This window comes from Polistes fuscatus, unplaced genomic scaffold (assembly GCF_010416935.1).
Source record: "Polistes fuscatus isolate 324 unplaced genomic scaffold, CU_Pfus_HIC Scaffold30, whole genome shotgun sequence".
Classification (NCBI taxonomy): Eukaryota; Metazoa; Arthropoda; class Insecta; order Hymenoptera; family Vespidae; genus Polistes; species Polistes fuscatus.
The window spans coordinates 324,539-336,698 of record NW_025113108.1 but is presented as its reverse complement, the minus strand read 5'-3'; the positions used below and the strand labels follow the sequence as shown (position 1 = coordinate 336,698).

The following is a 12,160-nucleotide window of genomic DNA, read 5'->3' as shown; positions in this document are numbered from 1 at the left end:
ATGCAAATAAAGAAGTAGAAGATATAAAGGCGATAATGGAAATAAAATATGTAGATACGGATGAAATAGACGTAAAAGAACCGTACAAGGTGCGCATAAAAGAATTAATACAAAATTATAAGCCAAATACTAAACCAGACGCGCGAACAGAGACAAAAATAAAGTTGACGGATAATATTCCAGTTTGTTCTAAGCCGAGGAGATTAGCTCCGAAAGAGAAAAAAATAGTTACGCAACAATTAGACGAATGGTTGGACGAGGGAATAATTCAACCCAGTACAAGTGAATATAGTAGTCCGGTAGAAGTGGTACCTAAGAAGGACAGAACTTACAGAGTTTGTATTGATTACTGTAAATTAAATGCAAAGGTGATAAGAGATCGATTTCCAATGCCATTGATCGAAGACTGTCTCGATGCGTTGACACAGGGAGTGGTATTTTCGACAATTGATCTTAAGAACGGGTTTTTTCATGTCAAGATTGAGGAAGATAGCCGTAAATTCACTTCGTTTGTTACTCCAGACGGGCAATTTGAGTTTCTTAGAACACTTTTTGGGTTATGTAGCAGTCCCGCCAGTTTTTTAAGATTTATTGGTGAGGTTTTTGGCGATTTGGTAAGGAAGAAAATAGTGTTAACATACATGGACGATCTTATTATCCTAGGTATCGATTACGAAGATGCGTAGAAAGATGTAGAAATTTGGAAATAACGTTAACGGTAGCAGCTCAGAACGGGTTAATTATAAGTTGGAAGAAGTGCAAGTTCCTTCGGGAAAAATTGAGTTCTTAGGACATGTGGTGTGGAATGGGAGTATTCGGCCATCACCCACGAAAATAAAAGCGGTACAGCGGTTTCCGGAACCGAAGAATAGAAAACAAATTCAAAGATTCTTAGGTCTGACAGGATATTTTCGTAAATTTATTAAGGATTACTCTAAGATAGCAAGACCATTATCAGATTTGTTAAAGGCAGGTAAGGCATTTGTCTTTGATACCGTTGAAAGAGAGTCGTATTCGCGATTAAAGTATTTTTTGTCTCAAGAGCCGGTGCTCCGTATTTATGACCCCGGAGCAATGACGGAATTGCATACTGATGCATGTATAGACGGGTTTGGCGCCGTATTATTGCAAAAATACGACAACGAAAATAATTACCATCCGGTTCATTACATGAGTTATAAAACGTCGGAAGCAGAGAGGAAGTACCATTCGTATGAATTAGAAGTCCTAGCGATAATTAAAGCAGTTCAGAAGTTTAGAGTCTATTTGTTAGGAATAAGATTTAAGTTAGTTACGGATTGCCAGGAATTCTAAAGGACGCTTAAGAAAAGGGAGTTAGCACCGAAGGTAGCAAGGTGGGCGTTGTCATTGGAAGAATTTGACTTTGAAGTTGAACACCGTCCAGGAGAAAGAATGAAGCATGTAGATGCACTTAGTCGTTATCCGTAATGTGTATCGAAGATACATTATTACAAAATATAAGAAAGAAACAGGAAGAAGAGGAAAGATTACGTGTCATACGTCTTGTAGTGGAAAAAGAGCCATAAGAATATTATATTTAGAAAATAATATTCTGATGAAGCGTGTAAACGATAAGAACGTGATAGTGTTGCCTACGAGCATGCAGTCTAATATCATAAGAAAGATTCACGAAAATGGTCATTTCTCTGTACGAAAGGTAGCCGAAAAAATAAAAGAAGAATTTTATATACCGGGTCTTAAAGAAAAAATCGAAAAGATCATCAGCTATTGTGTACCGTGTATATTAGCGGAGCGTAAGCAGGGGAAAAAGGAAGGTCAGTTACAGCAGATACCGAAGGGGGATAGACCTCTCGAGACTTATCATGTCGATTATCTAGGGCCAATGACAGCGACGAGTAAAGCTTATAAGCATATCTTGGTAGTGGTAGATGGGTTTTCTAAGTTTGTGTGGCTATACCCAACTAAGACGACAACCGCACGGGAAACGTTAGAAAAACTTGGGATACAACAGAGAACATTCGGTAATCCGATACGTATTATTACAGATAAGGGAACCGCATTCACGGCAACAGAGTTTAAAGAGTATTGTGTAACGGAAAGGGTCGAGCACGTTCTAACTACTACCGGTATACCGAGAGGAAACGGTCAGGTTGAAAGAATTTAACGAATTATTATCTCGGTACTGACTAAGATGTCGATGGACGCGCCTGACAAGTGCTATAAGCACGTAGATAAGGTCCAAAGAGCGATTAATAGCACTTATCAGCGTAGTGTAGATGCGTCACCTTTCGAGGTGATGTTTGGCGTAAAAATGAAGCAGCGCGAAGATTTAGCTATTTTAGAATTAATAGAGAAAGAGGCGATATTGCAATATTCTGACGAGCGCTTAAGACTGAGAGAAGCAACGAAGGAAAGTCTGTTAAAAATTCAAGAAGAGAATAGGCGTAATTATAACCGTAAATGTAAGAAAGCGAGTGTTTACAACGAAGGCGATTTAATAGCGATAAAGCGCACGCAGTTTGGTGCGGGGTTAAAGATACAAAAGAAATTCTTAGGTCCGTATAAGATATCTAGATGTAAGAGAAATAACCGATATGAAGTGATTCGTGTTGGTGGGGATGAAGGACCAAAGATCACCACAACGGCGGCGGATTACATGAAACCGTTCGAAGAGTTCCCTTCGGGGGCCGAAGGAGATGCAGATATGGCCGAGTGTGGGAAGGGAAATTAGACAAAGGGGCTATGAGGCGGGATGCGATATGGTTGGTAGGACCGTTGGATTGTAGCGACGTGCAGCGGTACGTTTCTATGTGGGTAAACAGTGAACTAAAGCGAAAAGATTTAAGTTAGTCATCGTTTAGCCTTTAAGCAGCGAACATGTATTATTGTATTGTGTAAACATCCCACTTCTGAAATTTGTAAACTCCTCATAACACATAAGATCATAAGACTAACTAACTCATAAGAACATAAGAACATAAGATTAACTAACTGCTACTTCCTACTACCACCCGTATTGTCCGACTGCCCTTTGTAACTTTCCGTCGAACAACGGAGCATCGGCCCCCCTCCATGGGTGACGCAACAGCCTCGGTTCCCTACGCTTAATCTTAAGAACGCCGATATCCTAAATAAACATCCGCACGCACACCGGTGCAGGCGCCAAAGTGCACGAACCTGCATGAGACGTTTACAATCGGCCAGTCCTGACGGTGACCGCCCTCGGTCACTAGACCTGTACGATCGGAATCGATCATAGCCGAAAATCGATTGTAACTAAAATACGAGATTACTATGCGCACACTAAATCGATAGAGAGTTACTAGTAACTAGCATCTATAACCCCCACCACTCGACCGTCGAGTGAGAGCACCCCGCAGGGCTCATTAGAAAAGACATTCGGTCTAGTCCACCGCTGGACGCCTACGAGGACACTTGGAGACAAGTTAATCGGAGGCAAGGAGCGAGAGGAGCATAGAAAGACAAGGAGTTTATCTGTTAAGCGAATGTATCTTACAGATATTATAAATACGATAGAGAGACGTAGAGGCGGCAATTAACGCTTAATCCAATCGCCGGAGGACTCCGTGTTGGAGGAATTTTGGCAAATACATTTTGGTGCCTCCTGTGAGGTGTGAATTTCTGATTCCTGGTTTGAGTGAAGCTGCGTATACGGAATCGCCACTGAGAAAATCTAGTTCCTGAACATACACGCTGCCACGTCGAGCTAGTCATCACAAAGGATTCGAAAAGGAGATAAGTAGATTGCCGTTTGTGCATACGTTTATGCGTATCCACTTTAAATATTATAAAATATTCTATAGGAAATTACGTCTTCGAACCCCGTAGAAGTTCGTAATTTCTAATATAAATTTTATTATTTTCTCTCATCTTTCTTACTAAATCGGTATATTAAAATCGGAAACAACTCATTCGAATCCACTTCAAATTTTAACCGAAGTAACGTATATTAATAGAATTTGGAAATCGCTTTGTTCACGGACAAAGGGCGAGAATAGTTTCGACGGTTACATCGCTCAGCAACGGTACACTTGTTCAAACATAAGATTAGGCGACAAAGAAATCGTGACGTCAGTAAGACCCTACGTTCGGTAAACTTACCACCCCCCTTTACCAACTCACAGCTCAGGACCGTAACCGCGTAATCGGAAACCCGACGCATTATAACAAAAATTCATATATTAAAATCTTCGTATTCAACATAATTTACATTAACCCATCTTCGAAAAGTAAGATAATTAAAACCGGTAAACGATGGAACCGAAGGAACGTTTGAATCGGTTACGAAGGACATTAAAAATGCAATTGACAATTTTTGAACAAGAAATTGCCGGGGAGAGATTAGATGAAATAACATTAGTAGGTCGATTTAAGAAAATCACGAAACACTTAGAAGCATACGATCAGCACAACTGGAGTGTGATGATAAGGATTTAGGGGAAGAAGAAATACAAGAAGTAACGTTAATATTACGCCGGTACCATGCAATAGAAGCGAGAGTTCACCCAAATCCAGTACCCGCGGCTAACATCCCGAACGATAGCAGCATAATTTCAAATCAGACGAGTACGACCGAACGACCGATTAAATTAAAACGAATTGAGATACCTAAATTTGATGGAAGATTAGAAAAATGGTTAGAATTTAAGAAAGGTTTTTTAACTCTGATAGACGCGCGGACCGACATATCCGATCTAGAAAAACACGCCTATCTTCGAGATGCATTGCAGGGCCGTGCACTCGAAGTGATTACACTATATTCAGGGGACGGGTCGAATTACAAACTCGCGTGGGAAGCATTATTAGAAAAATACGATAGAAAACGCGTACTGCTAGCAAGACTTCTCGACGCGATTCTGGATTTAACACACTCCGAGGATGATTCGGCAAGAGGGATTCAGAAACTCATAAGAGATACGGAGGCATATCTCAACATGATTGATTCGTTTAACGAGCCTCATGCCCTAACAGTGCGCGTTATCGAGCGCCTTTTACCTCGTCGCGTTCGGGAAGAATGGGATCGACAACTCAATTCGGACGATTACCCTACCCTCAAGGAACTTTATAAATTTTTAAAAGAGATAGACACCGATACAGTGCTTCGGAGAAGCTAACGACGGATATTAAAGACGAGCCCCGCGAAAAACGTAAACGCACCGAACCGACCGCGTTACGACCGCGGAAACAACAAATTGTAAGACCCACCGTACATTTCTCACGGAGATTAAACGGAAATGCACCCTTTGTAAAAGAAATTCTCACGCACTATTTCGTTGTAGTCGATACGGACGCATGACACCGCTCGAGCGATGGACAGTAGTAAAATCTCGGAGATTATGTCCAAATTGTTTAAAAGACATGTAGGAAACTGTCCAAGTCCACTTTGTCAGATTTGCTGCAGACCGCATCATACATCGTTACATAGGACTGATTCGAATAATCACGCGGAAAATTATGAAAGCCCGTCGCCAAAAGGGAAGCTGTCGCGACCGCGTCTCAAACCGATTCTAAAACATTATGACTTAGGCCAGTTTTTCACGTTAACCCGCGAGGTACAACGCCTCAATTACTCATGAGCGCGATGTGTCGCGTGAGAAGGGGGGACGGAACTTATAAGCAATGCCGCGCACTATTAGACACCTGCGCAGCAGCGCATTTTATAACCGAAGACGTCGCGAAGGAATTACGTTTACCAATCAGACCGTATTCAATTCCTATCAATGCCATTAATGATACACGAACTCGATCGACGGGTATTATCGAGATAACAATTCAATCCTTAGATAGTCGATATAAACGGAACCTTTCATTACTCATCGTACCCAAGATAGCCGACCAAGTTCCAAGCGAAGTCTTTCCTCGAGAACTTATTAAGATTCCAATCGATCGAAAATTAGCAGACCCTCAGTTTCACTTACCGCGACCAGTGGATATTTTGATAGGTTCCGGAGCCACGTTATCCCTTATGTCCGTTGGACAATTTCGTTTGTCACGCGCCCGCGGCGATCTAATACTTCAAAAGACGCAGTTAGGTTGGGTAGTCGTCGGCGGAATCGACTCGGAAGAATCAAAAGAAAAAACCGCACTGTTCGCGACCACAGAGTTGAGAGACCAATTAGAAAGGTTTTGGTTAATCGAGGACGCGATCGTGACGCGAACGGAAGGAACACAGGAAGTAGAATGCGAAACCCATTATACTCAAAATACAAAACGCGACGAAACGGGACGATATATAGTGCGTTTACCATTCCGCGAAAAGGGACACGATTACAGCGAGCTGTATCATATAGCTTTACGTCGCTTCCACAACCTATGGAAAAAGTTGAACGCGAACCCGGAACTTCGGAAAGAGTATGAGCGCACCATGCAGGAATATTTAACATTAGGACACATGTCGCTTGTCGAGGACGACCCGACGGGCGGCTGTTATCTTCCCCACCACGCCGTTATTAAATCAACCAGCACAACGACGAAGGTTCGAGTCGTATTCGACGCTTCTGCAAAGAATAGTCAGGGCATTTCCCTTAATAGTACATTGTTAGTCGGGCCTACGATACAGGACACATTAGTGGAACATTTACTGCGATTTCGTACATATCGATACGTGTTAACCGCGGATATAGAGAAAATGTATCGACAGATATGGATACATCCGGACGATCGGCAATATCAACGTATATTTTGGATACATAAGGATCGAATTCGTACGTTCGAGCTCAATACGGTTACATTCGGTATAGCGTCAGCACCCTTTCTCGCCATTCGGACCATAAAGCAACTAGCGAAGGATGAAAGCGTCAATTATCCCCTCGGAGCTGAGATTCTAAACCGAGATTTATACGTCGACGATCTCATCACGGGAACCGACGATGTAGAGACACTCGGGAGAATACGAGACCAGACCATCGAGATATTAAAACGAGGCGGTTTTAACATACGGCAATGGGCTTCCAATTATAGGCCGATTCTCGATAAATTAGATACAAAAAAGGTTAACGTCGAATTCTTCTCCGGAGAAACATCGATCCTAAAGACACTCGGAATTTCATGGAATACACATCATGATCATTTGATCTATACAGTCGCGCCGATAGACCTTCATGAGAAAATCACAAAACGTCGGATACTGTCGGAAATCGCGAAAATATATGACCCACTGGGATTATTAGGCCCCATTATCTTAACAGCTAAAATCTTGATCCAAGATTGCTGGAAAACTAAGGTCGAATGGGACGAGTCGGTACCTAATGCATTGCATTCCTCCTGGACAAGGTTCGCGGAACAATTAAAATTAATTGACAATTTGACCATTGAAAGACGTTTGATCATTGATAATCACATGAAGTACAAATCCACGGATTTTGCGATGCGAGTCAGGCGGGTTACGGTGGCAGTTTATACGTAAGATCGCGAGATCAAGTTGGTAACGTACACGTACGATTATTCTGCGCGAAGAGCCGCGTGGCTCCACTTAAGGACACGACCATACCGCGATTAGAATTATGTGGAGCATTAACGCTTGCTCGACTATATAGAGAGATACGGGCATCTTGCGGAATAAGACCTAACAAGATAATCTTTTGGTCCGATTCCACGATTGTATTAGGTTGGTTAAGAAGGGATCCCAACACGTTGAAACAATTCACGGCGAATCGCGTACGCGAAATCCAGGAAATTTGTGTAGGGATCACGTGGCGGCACGTACGTACAGAGAACAATCCCGCGGACGCATTATCTCGCGGACAACTTCCACGCGAATTCATAAAAAACAATTCGTGGTTTCATGGCCCTTCTTGGCTTCGCCGACCGGAACTTGAATGGCCAATTCAGACCGAAACAGAGACAGACGAACTACCCGAACTTAAAAAAATTCCATTATTGATGACACGGATCGAACCGGAGAGCATCTTTCGGCGATTCTCTAACTACACGCGATTATTAAGAATCACAGCTAGATGTAGAAGATGGGTCAAAACCAATTCATATCGGGGAGAAATTTCGACCGCGGAAATAATAGATACAGAACGACACGTACTCAGGCTCATACAAAATGAACAATTTCGCGCCGAAAAGGATAGATTAACTGAATCGGGGGGAGTAAAGGGCGCAAGACTCGCCGCGCTAAACCCAATCATCGATGAAACGGGCTTGATTCGAGTAGGAGGCCGATTAAAGAATGCGAACTTACCTTTCCAGGAGAAATGTCCAATATTATTACCATCGCACCACCACGTGACCGATCTCCTCATCCGGAAATTCCATGAACAAAATTTTCACGCCGGCATACAAACTACTCTCTACGCTATACGCCAACGATTTTGGCTTTTGGACGGTAAGAATCAAGTGCGAAAAATCGTACGTCATTGCGTACGTTGCATTCGATTCCGTGCATCTGGCATACAATACAAAATGGGCGATCTACCGAGATCTCGAGTCCAAGAAACCATCGCGTTTTCCCACACTGGAGTGGATTTCTTTGGTCCACTCTATGTGAAAGAAAAGAAATACCGAAATAAGGGTCGCGTGAAGGTATACGGGTGCATCTTCGTCTGCATGTGCATAAAGGCCGTGCATATCGAGTTAGTCAGCGACTTGACAACAGACGCTTTTCTGGCCGCCTTTCGACGCTTCACGGGGCGAAGAGCGATTCCATCGCACGTATATTCGGATAACGGTACCAATTTTGTCGGGGCGAACAACCAATTAAGGGAATTATACGCGTTAATCGAATCGGAAGAGTACAAAACAAAGATCCATAATTACGCGACCGACCAAAGAATCTCGTGGCACTTCAACCCCCCATTATCACCTCATTTCGGAGGTCTATGGGAGGCCGCGGTCAAGTCATTCAAACACCATTTTAGACGGGTGGTAGGAGAAACCTTATTTACATATGAGGAACTGAACACATTCGCGATCGAAATCGAAGCCATATTAAATTCGAGACCTTTATGCCCTATTTCGTCAGATCCGAACGATGCGACAGCTCTAACACCTGCACATTTTTTAGTAGGAAGACCTCTTAATATGCTACCAGAAGAAAACTACGAAAACACGCCGATAAATCGACTATCGTCATGGAAGCACATTACAAAGGTGCGACAAGACTTCTGGCGACGGTGGTACATCGAATATTTACGCGAGCTGCAGAAACGACAGAAATGGAATAATTCCCAATATAAACTGGAGAAGGACACAATAGTCATCCTCATCGATAAAAATCAACCCTGCATGAGGTGGCAATTGGGACGGATCATAGACGTCCATCCCGGAGAAGACGACGTGGTTCGGGTAGTAACCATAAAAACTACTCACGGAAACATCAAGCGAAACGCGACAACCATCTGTCCTTTATTAAGTGATAGATGAATAGTTTAAATATGCACGCTAGACGAAATATTAAGACATAATGTAATTTGCAATAGATAAGCTTGTATGTACAAGATATACAAGATATACAAGATATATATAGTCGCCTGGCCAGCGACATTATACGACGCTAAACGATCTACGACAAACCCATTGTAACCTGAATTAAGAAATTAACGTCATACCTACGTAGGTTAAGAATATTGTTGATAGGTACCCTCTCAACGGGGGGAGTATGTACGATCGGAATCGATCATAGCCGAAAATCGATTGTAACTAAAATACGAGATTACTATGCGCACACTAAATCGATAGAGAGTTACTAGTATCTAGCATCTATAACCCCCACCACTCGACCGTCGAGTGAGAGCACCCCGCAGGGCTCATTAGAAAAGACATTCGGTCTAGTCCACCGTTGGACGCCTACGAGGACACTTGGAGACAAGTTAATCGGAGGCAAGGAGCGAGAGGAGCATAGAAAGACAAGGAGTTTATCTGTTAAGCGAATGTATCTTACAGATATTATAAATACGATAGAGAGACGTAGAGGCGGCAATTAACGCTTAATCCAATCGCCGGAGGACTCCGTGTTGGAGGAATTTGGCAAATACAAGACCATCACACATACATAAAGACGCAACGTAAAATGAACATGAACATAAGGTTAATACATACATAAGAAGTACATAATTACAAACATAAGAATACAATCAAAAATTAACACATAAATAAAAGTAATAATCTGAAAGAATAAAAATATAAGATAATCCATACATAAGAAATACAATTACAAAATAAACACAAACGCAAGGCTAGTATAAAAGGTCCTAAAAATGCTGATATAAAAGGGTCTAAAGATTAAATAAACGCATACATAAGAAATAAAATCACTCGGATACAATATTTCTTTTTCCTTTTTTTTTTTTTTTTCTTTTCGATCTAATCAATAACTAAAATAATATTCATTCTCACAAACATGAAGCGAGATGCGATATCGGTGATAATCTTAAAAAGGAAATGAAAAGAAACATAATACAATTGAACTTTAATCATAAGAATAAAATATACTAAATATAAACTTTTAACTGTCGGTACACTATCTTTAAAGGAAATAAAATGAAATGAAACATAGTACAATTGAGTTTTAATCATAAGGATAAAGTATACTAAATATAAACTCGAGATTGTTCTCTTCTCTCTCTATTCTTTGGCCTGTTCTGTTCCTCGCCAGGGACGCATGTTACAATATTCCCATGTTCCCCGATACGGTCTTTGAGATATTTGGAAGCCTCTTATATCGGCAACTACATATCTATCGTTTCGTAATTTTTTATAACTTCGTACGGACCCCTAAATTTTGGTATCAGTTTTTTTTTCCAATCCCTACAGTGCTATCAAAATTCCTTACCACCACATAATCACCGACATTAAATTCTGACCGTATCTTATGATGGCGTTTGTCATAATACCTCTTGTTATAATTTTGCTTCTCAGCCATTCTATCTTCGGCCTTATTCCTAATTGCTTTTAAATCGCGTTCGCTTATTGTGACTTTATTTAACGCGCGGTAATCGACGCACATCCTATTCTTACCGTTTTTCTTTTTGACTAACACAATAGGGGACGCGTAATCCGATTCGCTCAGTCGAATTATTCCTCTTTCTAGCAAATCTCCTATTATTTCCCTAACTTGGTTTTTCTCGACAAACGATAAGCGACGGGGAGATAAATGAAATGGCCTATGCTCTTGTAATGTTAATTTCGGCTCCATGCTTATTCTAGGCTTTTCCGGACGAGGTGCATCTAAGTAATTTACCTTTAAGATTTCCTTTAATTCATTTTGTTTTTCCACCGCGATTTTGGGATTAATGTCTAATTCGGTAATTTGATTATCGGTGGAATCATCTATTTCTATATTCATAACCTGATCTATCACTACCTCTTCCTCGGAGCGCTTATCTTTTCTGCTAAAAACTAATCCACATCTTTTTAATGCGTCGCGACCTAAAATAACGGAGTTCATCATTGTAGTATCCGGTACTACCAACAGACGAGTGTCAACCCTTTCGCCGTCATCTAATTTTAAACTAACTTGTATCGAGCCGTGTACTTGCAGACGACTATGATTAATACCATAATATTCACTTCCGAGTTCCGGCGCAGGGTCGATCGGTCCCATCACTAACCCTTTCTTTATGAAACTCACGGGACTGCCGGAATCCAATAAGGTGTCTAAAACTAAGATGTAGTGTGTATTGCCTGAATCGACATCATAAGTTATCTTCCTGATGTAGTCGTCATCGGTGGTCAAGTTCCTGGTGACGCTGTGGACCTCGCCACCCTTCTCCGGGCATTCCGGTCTAAGATGTCCATGTTTACCGCACTTGTAGCAGCTGCCTCTTTCCCTCTTCGGACGGGGGCAGTTCCCCGCAAAATGTCCTGTCTCTCCACAGTTGAAGCATCTGGCATAATTTTCCCCCGACGGCCTCTTATGGTCGATCGGTTTTCTTTTTCCTTCTCCCGTCGGCCGCCGATGAAGAGTCTCTCTCGGTGCCGACACACTTGCGAATGCTGTTATCATAGATTCCAACGATGCATAACATTGCACTTTGGCCTGAGTGCGTAACTCCTGGCTTGGGATACCGTCGATCACGTAGCTAATTATTTCTTTTTCACCAAACGGGATGCGATTAGCTAATGTCACCTTGTCATGCACATAATCCGTAAAACTCTCGGTAGGCTTCCACACTCTCGCCTCGAGTTTGCGCCGTAAAATTAGGGGATCAAC

The 12,160-nt window shown here is 41.9% G+C and overlaps 2 protein-coding genes across 2 annotated transcripts; both read left to right on the top strand.

The window, feature by feature from the left end:
* Positions 1-4,257: 4,257 nt before the first annotated feature.
* On the top strand, positions 4,258-5,117 carry LOC122520336. Its single transcript, XM_043640432.1, has 2 exons — positions 4,258-4,366; positions 4,411-5,117. The coding sequence occupies exons 1-2, from the start codon at positions 4,258-4,260 to the stop codon at positions 5,115-5,117; spliced, it is 816 nt and encodes a 271-aa protein (XP_043496367.1).
* A 467-nt stretch (positions 5,118-5,584) lies between these two features.
* Positions 5,585-9,372, top strand: LOC122520335. Its single transcript, XM_043640431.1, has 2 exons — positions 5,585-7,375; positions 7,459-9,372. Exons 1-2 carry the CDS (start codon positions 5,585-5,587, stop codon positions 9,370-9,372), a joined length of 3,705 nt encoding a protein of 1,234 aa, XP_043496366.1.
* Positions 9,373-12,160: the final 2,788 nt, after the last annotated feature.

Bases quoted from the DNA above. Each gene is read 5' to 3' on its own strand.
- LOC122520336 (XM_043640432.1), top strand. From the start codon at position 4,258: ATGGAACCGAAGGAACGTTTGAATCGGTTACGAAGGACATTAAAAATG. The intron at 4,367-4,410 runs GTCGATTTAAGA...GCATACGATCAG, and splicing joins AGATGAAATAACATTAGTAG to CACAACTGGAGTGTGATGAT.
- LOC122520335 (XM_043640431.1), top strand. From the start codon at position 5,585: ATGTGTCGCGTGAGAAGGGGGGACGGAACTTATAAGCAATGCCGCGCA. The intron at 7,376-7,458 runs GTCAGGCGGGTT...TTCTGCGCGAAG, and splicing joins CCACGGATTTTGCGATGCGA to AGCCGCGTGGCTCCACTTAA.